The sequence below is a fragment of the Protopterus annectens genome, chromosome 11.part0 (genome assembly GCF_019279795.1).
Source record: "Protopterus annectens isolate FY-2018-M chromosome 11.part0, PAN1.0, whole genome shotgun sequence".
Taxonomy (NCBI): Eukaryota; Metazoa; Chordata; order Ceratodontiformes; family Protopteridae; genus Protopterus; species Protopterus annectens.
In genome coordinates, this window is record NC_056745.1 from 1,430,730,513 (window position 1) to 1,430,745,690 (window position 15,178).

A 15,178-nucleotide genomic window follows, 5' to 3' on the forward strand; every position below is an offset into this window, starting at 1 on the left:
ACCCCTAAATTAGGGGGAAACAACGTGTTTCTCTTACTTAAAACTTCTTTGCGTATTCTAGTCAACAGCTTAAGAGGGTAGCCTCTTTCTAAAAACATCCCTATTGAGATATATAATTCTTTTTCCAAAATGTTATTGTCATTTATAAGTCTGGACAACCTTACCATTTGTCCCTTTACAATACCCCTACGCTGATGCAAAGGGTGACAACTACTGTAACGCAGTAGTGAGTTACTGTATGTTTCTTTCCTATATATTTTACTCACTATACCATCTGAACTTTTTAATAGAGTGATGTCCAAAAAAATCTATTTGTTCATCACTCCATTTACTAGTAAATTTCAGAAAGGTAGTTGTATTTAAATACTCTACAAAACATTTAGCTTCCTGTTCATTACCTTTCCACAACATCAGGATGTCATCTAAGAACCGGCTATATAGTAATATTTTTTCCTTATAGATAGAATTCAAGACACGTTGTTCCTCCCAATGGAGTAAAACTAAATTGGCAAAAATAGGGGCACACTTTGCCCCCATTGCCACACCTGAAATTTGGTGGAAAATCTCCCCTTCAAACATCAAGTAATTGTTCTTGAGTACTATTTCCATGCAAGATACAATAAAATTCACACTGTCATTATAGGTTCATAGGTTCATAGGTTAGTACTAAGCTAACTGCCCTTGAGAGCCATTTTAAGCCTAGCCAATTATCCTTTGTGAGACTCAAACCCTGCACCTTGTGTTTGTAAGGCAAACACCTTAACCATTAGGCCACCAAGCTTTCGGTAAAATAATCTGTGCCTTCTTCATGGGGTATAACCGTGAACAGATTTATCACATCAACAGTTAAAAAAGACCATTCAGTATCTAAACCTTGAAAGTTGTTGAACCTTTGCAAGCAATGCCAATAATCCTTTAGCATGTGATGGGCCCCTGTCACAACCCGCTGTTTTTTTTGTCCACATAAGCTGACAAAGGTCTCTCTGGATGTAACTATAGCTCTAAACGGTGGATTGTACAAATCTTTGTGTATTTTTGGGATCCAAGCACAGCGGGGGTGACTGGGTAGTCAACTTTCAAATAATTATAATTGTCTCCATTGATTGTTCCCTGATGTAATGCATCCAACAAAAACAAATCAATCCTGTGATATGCTATATTTACCTCATTTACAGAAACTCCCAGATAGGTGGTGGTGTCATCCAAGATGTCTAACATTTTCGCTGTATAGTCAAATTTTGACATGATGACAGCCCCCCACCTTTTTCTGGTTTCATAATTCTTAATTCTCTATTAGTTGCCAAGTGTAATAGAGCTTCCCTTTCACTTCTGTTTAAGTTGTCATCATAATACAGTTTTGGATTCATTTTTATGTTGTTAATCAACCCACCAATACACATTTTCTCAAATGTCGCCACTTCATTATTGTATGGTGGGATAAAAGTACTCTTTCTGTTCAAACCCCTTGATACCATAACACTTGCTGGGATATCAATTGTTTTGGTAGAATCTTTAAAAAATATCGCCAAATGTAACTGTCTAGCATATAATAAGAAGTTATGTACTTACCATAATGTTCCATGTTAGTTGTCTTCTTCTCGCCTTCTTTCTTGCTGGATGGGTTCGGAGCCGATCCTCGGCTCCGACTCGGCCTATACTGTAGCTCGAGAGCTATTTTTACCGGCTCGAGGCAGCCCTATAACCCACAATACCATGCGCTAACTCCCCAGATCTCGTTTGGAAGCTAAGACATAGTATAAATATATTATTATAATCCTCATTTGCAAATGGACTCCTGCTAGTAACACTAAGGATACGGGGAAACCGTAACATGTTGTATCTCCAGAAATGGAAGGACTCAGAGACCTCAAGTCTGTCCAGGCTAGGGGCAGGAGGGAGGGGCCTTAAAAGAGGCGAAGAAGACAACTAACATGGAACGTTATGGTAAGAACATAACTTCTTAATGTTAAGTTGTCATTCTCGCCTTCATTCTTGCTGGATGGGACAGCGTCCCTAGCACCTTAGTCCTGGGTGGCTCAATGGAACAGACTTCTGAGTACAGTGGAACCAAAGTCAGCTCTATTTCTGGAGGCTATATCAAGTTTATAATGGGCAATAAAGGTATGTTGGGAAGCCCATGTAGCTGCTGCACATATGGCATCTAATGGTAACCTTGCTTGAAAGGCAGTTGATGTTGATAGTGCCCTGGTTGAATGAGCCTTAGGCCTAGACGGAAGTTGCCTGTGTCTCAACTCATAGACAAAGGTAATAATAGATGTCAACCATCTGGAAAGAGTAACCTTTGATACTGGAAGCCCTTTCTTTCCTGCAGCATAAGAGAGCAAGCGCTGGTCTGACTTTCTGAGTTGTTTTGTCCTGTCTAGATAATACCATAGTTGGCGATGAACATCCAATGAATGTAATTTCTGTTCAGCCCTGTTGGAATAGTCTGGGAAGAAGACAGGCAAGTCAATGGAGTGGTTTAGATTTGCTTCGGAGGACACTTTCGGTAGGAAGGAAGGGTTTGTTCTGGGAGTTACCCTGTCTTTGTGAAAGACCAAATAAGGGGGACGGACAGACAAGGCTTGAAGTTCCGATACCCTTCTGGCAGATGTTATGGCTACTAAAAACAGAGTTTTCCAAGAAAGAAGCTTGAGGGAGCAAGAAGCTGCATGTTCAAAAGGAGGAAGAATCAATGAGGTTAGAACTAAATTCAAATCCCATTGTGGGGGCGGATCCTTAACTGGAGGTCTAAGCAAAAAGATGCACTTGAGAAAGGCTTTACAGAGTTTGTGGGACATAATATTTGCTTCTGAGAGCCCCACATGAAAATTAGCAATGGCCACTAATTGCACCCTGATAGTGGCTGACGATGACCCTGAATGAAAGAGTTCCGCCAGAAAGTCTAGAACCTTATGAATGGGTACATGGAAAGGATCTAAGGACCTAGCTTGAGCCCAGAGCGAAAAACGCTTCCATTTACTCGCATACGTCTTCCTAGTATTGGACTTATGGGAAGCCAGAATGATATCACGAACAGGAGGAGAAATAAGGGGAAGCCTGGCTATGGCTGGAAGTGGAGCAACCAAGCTGTGAGGTTGAGGGAATGAAGAGACTGATGCAGCTTGTCTGTGAGATGGGTCAGCAGATCCGGAAGGGGTTCCAGATGCCAAGGCTGTTCCAGTAGGTAACTGTGCAGGAACGGAAACCATACTTGTCGAGGCCAAAACGGAGCAATGAGGATAATTTTGGATCTCAATGCGGTTGCTTTCTGAATTAATTGCGGTATCAATGGTAAGGGAGGAAAGGCATATAGAAGACCCCGGGGCCAATCGTGAACAAGAGCGTCTCTGGGGGGATGGCCTGGTAGAGGAAAGAGTGTGAAGAAGTCAAGGCACTTGCTGTTTTGAGGAATTGCGAAAAGATCGCAGCAAGGCTGGCCCCACTTCTGAAATATTCTGTCTGCTACCGCTTGATTTAGAGACCACTCGTGAGGCATGAGGATAGTTCTGCTCAATCTGTCCGCTATGACATTGGACTTCCCGGGGATGTGCGTTGCTATCAGAAACCATTGAGAGGAAATCGCCCATTGCCAAAGTCTGAATGCTTCTCGACATAGGGGGTGGGACTTTGTTCCACCCTGCTTGTTTATGTACCACACCACAGACATATTGTCCGTTTGAATTGCTATCGTCCCTGTGGGAAGAGAGCTCTGAAGGGCTTGCAACGTTAAAAGCACTGCCCTCATCTCCAGGACATTTATGTGCAGGTGGCATTCTAATTGTTGCCATGTGCCCTGGACCGTCCTACCCTGATAATGCCCCCCCATCCGATCAGGGAGGCATCCGTTGTCACCGTGGCAACTGGGGGGGGGACAAAGGGTCTGCCCTGAAAAAGCTGAGGGGAAACCATCCACCAGGAGAGATGATTCGGTTATCAAGATGTTGTGAGTCATTGGGAGCTGTTGAAAGGACCACCAAAAAAACAGCATCCACTGGAGGAGCCTCATGTGGAAGCGGGCTAATGGGAGTAGAAGAATCGCCGCTGCCATGAGGCCTAATGCTTTCAATACTAGCTTGACTTGAATTCTGCTGGGCTGAAACAGGGACTGAACATTCCGCATTATGTCCCTCACTCTCTGAGGTGGTAATGTTGCAGACATTTCTGTGGTGTTTAATACGGCGCCTATAAAGTTTATACATTGACAAGGAGGATTTTGCAAAATTTATAGAAATACCTAGATTGTTGCAAAGTTGAATAGTGTAATCCCTGGCCATTATAAGATGCTGCTTGGTGGAAGCGGAAATGAGCCAGTCGTCTAGATATGGAAACACCTGGAATCCTTTTTGTCTCAGGTGAGCCATGACCACTGCCAAGCATTTGGTGAACACCCGGGGGAGGCTGTGGTGAGACCAAAGGGCAGGGTTCTGAATTGATAATGACTGGCTCCCAGCTGGAAGCGGAGAAACCGCCTGGAGCGCCTGTGTATCTTTATATGATAGTACGCGTCCTGGAGGTCTAACGAGCACATCCAGTTGTCTCTGCCCAAAAAGGGTAGAATGGACTGCAGTGTTACCATCTGAAATTTTGTCTTTTGTACAGAGTTGTTCAATCTGCTGAGGTCCAAAATGGGTCTCCAGTCTCCAGTCTTTTTTGGTACCAAAAAGAATCTGGAGTAGATTCCGGATCCTAGCTGATCTGCTGGGACTGCCTGGATGACTCTTTTTCTAACTGCTTTTTTATTTCTAGCTGTGCCTGACCCCTTTGTGCGGGTGGTACATCTGGTATGGGTCTTGGCGGTTGTAAAAGAGGGGAAGTGAAGGGAATTTTGTGACCCTCGGATATGATCTTCTGTACCCATGTGTCTTGGGAAAGGGATTGCCAGGCTTCCGGGTACAGGGATAATCTTCCCCCGACTGCCTCCGAAGGTGGACAGTCGGGCAGCTTCTTAGGGATGCTGAAAAGGTTGGTCAGGGAAAGATTCCCTGGAACCCTGGTTTTGTGGACCCCCTCTGCCCCTGGGGCGGCATCTGTTATTATTCCCCCCTCTGCCTCTGGGGGGAAATTCGCCACGTGCGGCAGGCACGACTCCCTGTGGTTTGCGGAACCACATCTTTCTACCCGTCTGTCCCTTAGGATAAGGTCTAGAAGGTGTGGAAAAATGGACTCCCACGGCAGAGAGAGTCTTACCATCTTGCTCGCATCTGGTGAGGGTATTCTTCACCTGAGGTCCAAACAATTCTGAACCATCAAAGGGGGTGTTGGTAAAAGACGCCTTGAAGGGATCGGCAAAGTTACAGAGTCGCATCCAAGCGTGACGTCTCAACGCAACACCTGTGCCTGCGGCCCTACTCGCTCCATTGGCTGCGTAGGAGATAAGCCGCATAGAGGAGTTAACAATGGAGTTCAGGGTGGCCAGCTGGGAGTTCATCTTGTCCTGATATCCCGCAGCAGAAGGATCCTGTATAGTTTCACCCAGTTCTTTGAGCAAGTCTCTCTGAAGGCGGGTGAAATGACATAAATAGTTCAGCGACCACATAGTAAAGGTAGCTGAAGCAAATGTCCGCTTGACGTACCTGTCCATGGTCCTGGACTCTTTGTTAGGAGGATGAACAGGTACAGAAGGATCAGCCAATTCCTTCTTAGTGGCGGCTGCTACCACCATAGCATCAACTGAAACACCTTTGGTGAGAAAGGATTTGTCCTCTGGTGCAGAAATAAATTTAGAGGGCCTCCTAGGGGTAGGTTCCATTGAATCAGGAGCTGCCCACGCCTTTCTAGCCACTACCTCCATTAGTGGGTCGAAAGCGGGAGACACCCAGGAGGTGGAAGGGCGAGATCCAAAAATGTCAAGGTAAACTGACTCGTCCTCGGAGGGTTTGAGAGTGGACCAATTTCCCCTCTGTTTTAGGATCTCTAGGATGTCTGAAAAGGAGACATCCTCAGAGGGGGATCTGGGGGAACCCTCCGACTCATCCAAGTCGGTGTCCAACATGACAGACTCGGGGGCAGGGTTGCCAGACGTCCCTATTTGGGCGGGAATGTCCCGAGATCAGCAGCCTGATCCCGAGTCCCGCCCTGCCGGTTTAAATCCCGGCCAGCCTCCGCTTTGTTTTTTTTTTGATTGTCCGTATACCTGGCATACGGGCCAATCAAAATTGCTAAACAGAGCTTCTTGTGTTCCGCATTAAATGAAGCTCCGTGTTTTGATTGGCCCATATGCCGATATCTGAGCCAATCAAAAATCGCTAAACACGGAGCTACTTGTGTTGAATGTGGAACTGCAATGCATTAAACACGAGAAGCTCCGTGTTTAGTGTCACGACCCGAGTTGTGTTCTGTGCATCATAGGTAAGTAGCTACTGACGGGGCATAACTATTTCTGGTTCCCTTATGATCTCTTACTGTTTAACATGTTGTTTGTTAATGGTATTCAAGGCCCTCTCTCCAATAAAGTTTGTACTTTACATAGGAGAGTTGGAACTTGGACAGGACATTTTCATGAAAAAATAATTGTTTGACTTCTGTTGTGAAACTGTCAGCTCAGTATTTCGGATGTGTAATGCTGTATGTACATATGTTATTGACCATTTGTGGCAACAGCCTTTGTACATTACTGCAGTTAAGTCACGAGGAGTTGCATTTTAACTGGGATGCTTCTATTAAATGTATGCTTCTTTGTGGGTGTGACCACGATTCATTTCTTGTAGTGGCTTAAACTTAAGCAGCTTTGAAATGACTAAACCTACATATGGTGTATGTATACGTTTTGTATTTATTTATATCCCTAAGTCTTCACCCAGAGCCAGATCATGGATGGGGCCTTTATGCAGAGTGGCGGACGACTAGCCGATTGTATGGCAGTCTGTCCCCAGTTAGCATGAAACACTGTTCAGACCTGTCAGTGTGCATACTGTTTTGTTCTTTACTTTTTATAGTAATACATTTTGGATTTAATTCAAAATTATAATTTAACATTTTACTTTAAAAAACATTGAATGATGTTTGGCTAACAAAACACTTGCATTGAAAACAGACTTGGCATTAGCAATAGTGTGTGTGTAAACAAACAGTGTGTGTGTGTGTGTGTATGTATATACTGTTTATTGAAATGGATAAAACCTGTTATATTACAAAAAAAAGCTTGAATTCTTTGATAAAAAAAAGCACATAGTGAAGCACTAATTAATGGCATTAAAGACCTTTTTTTTTGCTCATCAGTTGCTGAAGACCTTTTTTTGGTCTTCACTTGCCGTGAGAGACCTTCTTCTTTTTTTTTTGTCCCTACCTGGGGTGCTGGAAATCTGGCAACCCTGCTCGGGGGAGTCTATGTGCTTCCTCTTGCACTTTCTTTTCCTAGGGGGTTCCCCTGAAACTTCAGGGGAGCCCTCGGAAGAGGAGGAGACACCCAAAGTGGGTACCCTACGTTTTGGATCTCTGCTGTCAGATGTAGGAGGATGGCCAGAGACCATAACAGGCACTGTAGAGGGAGGAGCTGCAGAACTTAACCTTGGAGTGGACACTGGGTCCAGCATGCTCCTCATCACCTCGAAGGCTTCCCTATCAGGTACCAAAGGTAGTCCTGGCTCCGAAGAGACCCGAAACGCCCCCGGCACCGACAGAGAAGGCTCCGAGAATGATGTCGGGGCCGAACTAATCAGAGCGAGCTCCGAGAGGAGGCGGGTCGGACAAGAGTCCGATGCCACTCGCCCCCTCGGAGCTGACAATGGAGTCCCGGCGCCCAGATCTCTCCACAGACGGAACCAATGAAGAGGTCGGAGCCAACGACACCGGAGCCGAAGGTGGGAGTATCGACTCCGATGTGGGCAAAGTTACGGTTCTGACAAACTCCGGCTCCGAACTCGAGGGGTGAGTTGGAGGAGGAATCGATATCGGTACCGAAGGAGCCACAGTCTGGTGAGATGGGCTCTGGAACATTTGGGCTCGTGCATGAGATTTTATGAGCCTACTGACCACCCTCTCGATGTCGTGGTCGGACAGCCTGGATGACCTAAATGACTGAGTCCTATGACTCCGCTCTGACAGGAGAGGGGATCTCGGAGCCGATCGAACGGATTCTAGTGAGGGGGATCTAGACCGCTTGCGTGCTGGGGTCGACTCCGATGCTGGTTTCGGAGCGGATACCACTTTGCCCGCCTCGGATCCGACTGAAACTGATGTCGGAGCCATCTCGATAACGCCAGCCCTTGACTCAGAAGCTGGAGCCGAGGGTTTGGCTGTTTTTGAAGACTTCCCCGAGCCATACTTGGACGGGGAGTCATCGGGCTTTAACAAGCCCCTTAAAATGAGCTTATTACGCCTCTCCTGCAGGACTCTTGAACTAAACCCGTGACAGACGGAACAAGAGTCCTGCAGGTGTAAAGGCCCCAAGCAATAGACACAAGAAGTGTGACCGTCTGTCAGAGACATTTTCTGACAGCACGAGTCACACTTCTTGAATCCCGAGACCTCAGTTTCTTTGGACATAGTCCTAACAACAGAAAACACAGTCAGTCCACACACACACCAACTTAAAAATAGAAAAGTTAAGGGAAATGACTAAACCCACACACAGACACTGTAAGGGGTGGGGAAAACTAAGGAAAAGCCCGTAGGCCCAAAGATAAAAATTAACTAAAGAAGGGTAGAAGGGCTACAAAAAGGGTTGTATGAATAAAACAATTAGTAGGGACCTAACCAAGGGTAACTAACTGGAAAAAACTACCTGAAAAATAGTTTAATAGAAGAATTCTCTTTACTGACCTGAGCCGGTAAAAAAAGACAACCTTGCAGCGAAGCGGCAAACGAGATCTGGGGAGTTAGCGCATGGTATTGTGGGTTACAGGGCTGCCTCAAGCCTGTAAAAATAGCTCTCGAGCTATAGTATAGGCCGAGTCGGAGACGAGGATCGGCTCTGAACCCATACAGCAAGAATGAAGGCGAGAATGACAACTTAACATTCTGATATTAGAATAAGTTTTTACAACATTAGTTTTGTGTTCCGGTACAAACGAAAAACCTTTACTGAAAACATCATGATGGTTTTCTTTTATATCCATGGCATTATAATTGTACACATTGAACCCTGATTTTTTATACACTTTAACCGTAGGCGATACATTAACTTGTATACATACAGAGTAATTGGTAATGTCCAACAAACTTTCATCATTATTGTCCAACAAATTGTTGTAACTAACTGTAGATGTTCCAATAGTATTATCTACATTTAATATTTCTTCATGTTGTAATTGTTGTTGGTCCACTGTCTCCTCGTTGGATATCTGTTCCTCGTCTGTGGTAGTTGTTCCTGTTGTCGCCCGGTATAATACTGGTTTTGTTCCACCCTATCCCTCCTGTTTTGTAAACGTTCTGACCTCCTTAACTGTGGAGATCAATCTAAAAAATCATTTTGGCCTGCATCATTGTCTGCTGTCCTTACATTATATTCATCGTATGCATCTACATTATTATTTTCGTTGTTATTGACCTTATCTCCCCTCTTTCTATTGTTGTTACCTGGGGGGTAGAGGCCACATTATTTTTGTAATCATACATATACCTGGATAACTTTCTAACCTTGATTTTAACACTTTTTTCAACATATTGTTCCAAATTGGACAAAACAGACTGATAGTTCTTAACATATTGAGTAAATAATAAATCATTAACAATACTTTCATTTAAAGAAACAACTTCTTTTTCTAGTGCCAACAACTTACTTTGATTGCTTTTAACAATAATGTCCATCATTTGTAATCCAGTTTTGTCAAACAAGTCCACTGACTCTTTATACGCCTGTGTACCTTCATTAATCCCATTCGGTAACTTCCATAACCCGAGTGCTTTCAGCACTTGCCTCAGTGCCATGGATTTGTTAAGAAATGCATTGTCGAGCTGCAGGCCTCTGTATTTCTGACACAATCCCTCGAACCACTCAATTTGCTTCTTTAAGGTTAAGGTAATCCTTCCCTCCTCATTCGGGGCCGAGATGTCCACTTCGGGTAGGTGAAGCCATTGTTGAATGTTCCTTCCTTTTTGTTGACTACCTCCGTCGTTGCTGACATCGCCGTCCATGGCACTGAGGCAAGTGCCGAAAGGACTCGGGTTATGGAAGTTATCGAATGGGATTAATGAAGGTACACAGGCATATAAAGAGTCAGTGGACTTGTTTGACAAAACTGGATTACAAATGATGGACATTATTGTTAAAAGCAATCAAAGTAAGTTGTTGGCACTAGGAAAAAGAAGGTCCTTGGCCAGGTCATCAGACAGGATAATGAAACAGGATATCAACCTAAAAGGGGGCAGCCAGAATGTTCTGCCTGAGCTCGTCCATAAAGGAAGAGACCTTAAGCCATGCCATCTCATACAAGCATCTTCTGGAGCTTGCCATACTTACGAACACCATGTAAAAACGATAGCGAGGAACATGAAGGCCTAGAATAGAAGCTGGATAAGAGTTTTTATTCAGAACATAGTCTATTAAGAGGGTTTGAATCAATATAGAGGAAAGAAAATTAAGGGACCCAAGTCTTAAGATAATGAGGAAAAAGTTTTCCTATTCACCCATACCAAAGTTGCAGTTAATTATAAGGCAGTTAAGTGGAAAATATTATGGTTTTTGACTCTACATTAGCTGGAACAGATCTCACAGGCATTTGTATTGGGATGCTTTGAAAATAATTCACACTATTATGTCAGTGGTTTATAAAGTGTATGTGCTTTTCTAGCAGCAGAAAAGCTGAATTTGGATGCTTCCAGAATGCATACATAGCATTCTTTAGAAAATAAACCATACAGGGGAATGATCAAAGATTCCTCAACCTTTCTGCACAAATATACATTTCCAGGGAGAAGAAAAAGAAGCCACAGGTCAGTGGACAGTACACTTCATGACCCTGAATATCACCCACCAGGAAGGGTCATGTGGAGAGTTGCTGAACAACGGGGATATCTCATTATCCTTGTCCATCTCAAAGACAAGGAACTCTGGATCCTCAGAGACTACTTAGTTCCAAAAACAAACAACCTCAACTCACCATTGAGTGAGGTGTGTGTGTGTGACAATTGAGTGGCAGGGGAGATGTGGCACTGGAACTAGGGGAAATGCACTCAACGTGGCAGAGGGTCATAACAGGACTGCATATGGTCTAGAACAGACATCCAACTGTGTTTCTTAAGGGGAATACACTTCCAGTGAGACATGACTCACAAGAATCTGAAGAATGCATGCACAGCTAGCTGTGTGTGTGGGCCAAATGTCTTTTCACCCCAAGCTGTAAGTATTGTGCAATCCAGGTTTAGGCCAGGACAACATTCTTCTCAGACCCAAGTGCACTCTCCACTCTTCTGGAAAGAGACTCTGTGAACCACTCTATGTGAATTGGTAGGGCAAAGCTTTGCTCTAGATGCTGCACTAGGAATGAAAAACCCAAAATGACTGAGCAGCACACATCTGCTGATCACGTGCTCTGTAAAGCTGATAATCTTTAATCAAGGTGGAACTTGTGACCTAAAATGAATATGAGTGCATTTTGTGAGTGTACTTTGCAGGAGAAAGGTTCGATTGATGTCACGGATCCAATTTCTTTACTTTCTTCAATTGTTTTGGCAATGACCCAGGATTACACAAAAGTATCCTTTTGCTGGCTTTTGCTTGAAACATCTTCCGATGATGCTTTGTGGAAGAAGCTGATGTTGGTGTTAAGGTTTTTTCTTAATCTGTGAAAAGCCAAGCTGAAGCACTGGCGTTTATGACAATGACTCACATTGTTCTCGCTTCTAAAGCAATAATATGGTAGTTCTTTTTTAAAGCAATACAGGTAGGTTGATGTGGGTCCTGACTAACAATACTGCAATAGAAAAATGCCTGTAAGGTTTTGGCATTTTATGGATTAAACAAAGGCACTCTGCTCCAGCAAATAAGAGGAAAGTGATCTGAACTGTGTGGACAGCAGAAAACTTGGAAGCAAAGGGTCTGGGTGTGCCTCCAAGCCCAGCTTATGATGTCTCTGTATCTGCCAGGGTATGTGCACCACTGTGCTCAGTAATGAACCAAAATTCTGAAATATGCTGAAATGATAACAAAACAGAACAGGAAATCCCAACACTTACTCACTGCCTATAAACTCAGATTATGTTATTACTGCAGTGTTATGCAGCTGCTCTGGTGCATTAATCCTACGGAAAATATTTTTATTAAATTCATGTCCTCTTGCACTTTTACGGCCATTCTAGAACTAGTTGTCACAGTATATGGGCTTTTAAACTCTTCTGACAATGCCATGGAATTAATCGCTAAACCTTAAATGTAAGTTTAACACAAGCCAGCTGTTCACCACTGATTCATCATGCTGGAAGTTAGTTTCCACAAATCTGTAAAAATGTAGTACATCCAACATCCAAAGAAAAGCAAACTTGCTCTAGCTGAACTATGATTACCTTTGCCAGATAGGAATCCACTTTGTTGTTGGAAGGAAATGCATCTGTTACAGGACTTAAGAAACTTCCTCCAAGGCCAAGACTTCTGTTTAGAGCTCCAAGATTACTGGTAAGGTAAAATGGATTCACATCCAGAGAAGGGCTTGAATTCAGACTTCCATTTACAATACCGCCAGCAATGATAGACTTAGTTCGCTGCCGTTCACTAAGCAGCTTTGCATTGGTTTCTGACAGTCTCTCATTAGCTCTGTGCACAAGAAAAAAACAAAAAATATATATAATGTTAGGTAGATTGTTCTTTAGCAACAGCTGGTACAATACTACATACTTTTACTTTTTTATGAACTGAAAGTAAAATGGAGGGATGTTAAGATGTGAACATCTTTACAGTTTACCTGTAATCACCTGAAGCAACAATCTGTACAGAGTATGCCAGACATAAATTTAGATTCAGAATAGCATTTTGCCCAAATTTGCTGCCTTCCTTTTACCTTATATGAAAAACCTAAGGAGTTCTGAAACCAGACTACTACTCAAAACGTTTAGAGCCACAGACCTAAACTAAGATGTTTTCCACACCATGTAAAAGCTATACTGCAAAACTACTAATTTGACAACAGCAACCAATATAAAACACGTTAAACACAGTATTTAATTCTGAATCATGAATCATTCATCAAATTCCAAATAGATGTGATAAAACAATCTAAAAGGGAATCCATCCTTGACTGGGTCCTAACAACCCCACATTGTACCCCCACACAGGCAGTCTCCCAGACAACTTAAGTGACCACAACATAATATACCTTATACATAGTAGAACAAGCATATGTAAAACCACTAACTATAAATCCACTAGAAACACAACAAAATTCTCTCCCGAGGTCCTCAATACTTTACTCTGTAACTGTGACTGGATCCCCCTAAAAACCCTCCCACTTGACCAGGCTGTAGCATATTTCAACAAAACATTTCCACAACACCTAGACACTGTTGCTCCATTGTGTAAAATCAAGGTTAGAACCTCTACAAACCCCTGGCTCAGTAAAGAAAACAAACAAATCCTCAAGTCCAGAGATACTGCCTGGCTTTACTATAAAAAAAAACAAAACAAACACAAAGCCTAACTAAGTACGAAGAACTGCGCAACCGTGTAAAAAAATGCATTAGGCTGGGCAAAAAATCCTACTACACGACATTACAAACTAAATACCAACACAACCCCAAAAAAGTTTGGAAAAATGTAAACCAGCTACTGAAACCCACCCAAAACACTACCCCCAAACCAACCATCCCTGACACGAAAGTTCTCATTGAAACACAATTCAACTCCCACTTTGTGAACTCAATTCTATCCTTAGTATCACAGGACAGTTCCTATCTCACTACCCCCCAACATAAATAACACTAATACAAGATTTACCCTCAAAAGAGTTTCCACCACTTCAATCAAAAGCATGCTCTCCACACTAAAAACCTCATCAACAGCAGCCGACCTACTCCCCAGCTATTTCTTGAAACTCACAACAAATGCTATTGCTATCCCAATCTCCACTCTCATAAACAGATTAATTGTTGAAAACTATGTGCCCAAACTCTGGAAAATATCCTATGTTACACCCATACATAAAGGCGTGACCTCCACTGAACTTAATAACTACAGACCCATTGCTTTACTCTCCCACCTCGACAAAATCCTAGAAAAATGCATCCATACCCAGGTACTAAAATGTCTCCTAGACAGCAACATCTTGTCAGCTACTCAGCATGGTTTTAGACCTGCCCACAATACCACTACAGCCCTCCTCTGCTTCACAGACACAGTAAACCGTCTCAAAAACGAAGGTCTGCAGGTGTCAACTCTTTTTTTTGGATATGTCCAAAGCATTTGACACAGTCTCACACCAAATCCTGCTAAACCAATATCACCTATCAAATTCCACTCTTACCTGGTTCCAAAGCTACTTAACTGACAGGTACCAAGCTGTGAAATGGGAAAATTCTCTCTCTCCTCAACTGCCCATAACTATGAGAGTCCCACAGGGTTCTATCTTAGGACCACTACTATTCACAGTCTTCACAAATGACCTCCATACCTCCACACAGCATGCAGCTATCATTCAGTATGCAGATGATACTACCTTAATCTGTGCTGCACAAAACATTCCCACCCTCCTGGCAAACAACTCAACTAGCATTCTCTGACATTGAAAACTACCTTACCAAAGCTCAACTTATCCTCAATACAAAGAAAACTCAGCTTATGATCATAACCAGTTCTAACAAAAACACCGATAACAGTCAATTCACTATCTATTCCACAAATGCTACTCCAATCGCTACAGTGGCACAGGCTAAGCTACTGGGAATAACCATAGACTCCTACCTAAAATTTGATAGTCATCGCAACTTAACTATTAAAAAAGTACATGCCAAACTGGGATCACTCTACCATATCAAACCATTTCTTACCAACAACACAAGATCAGCCATTGCTCGCTCGCAGCTTCTATCCACCCTACTCTACGCATCTCCCATTCTGACTAATATCAACAAAACTGAACTAAGCAAAATGGAAGCCTGCTAGAACAGAATTGCCTGATTTGCTGCAAATTGCTCATATAGAACTCATCACTGTACTGCTCTGAGACAGCTTCACTGGCTTGAACTGCCCAACCTCCTAACCTACAATCAGCTCTGCCTCTGTCATTCTATTACCTCCCCAATAACTGTC

At 43.2% G+C, this 15,178-nt stretch overlaps 1 protein-coding gene across 7 annotated transcripts in view; it reads right to left on the reverse strand.

The window, feature by feature from the left end:
• The window catches only part of LOC122815888 (ankyrin repeat domain-containing protein 26-like), a 2,190,206-nt gene that overhangs the window by 152,714 nt on the left and 2,022,314 nt on the right, over positions 1 to 15,178 (reverse strand). For all 7 annotated transcript variants that reach the window (XM_044088730.1, XM_044088728.1, XM_044088731.1 and 4 more), the window contains one exon: positions 12,445 to 12,691. In XM_044088730.1, the coding sequence (XP_043944665.1) occupies positions 12,445 to 12,691 (247 nt within the window). The remainder of the gene's footprint in view (positions 1 to 12,444; positions 12,692 to 15,178) is intronic.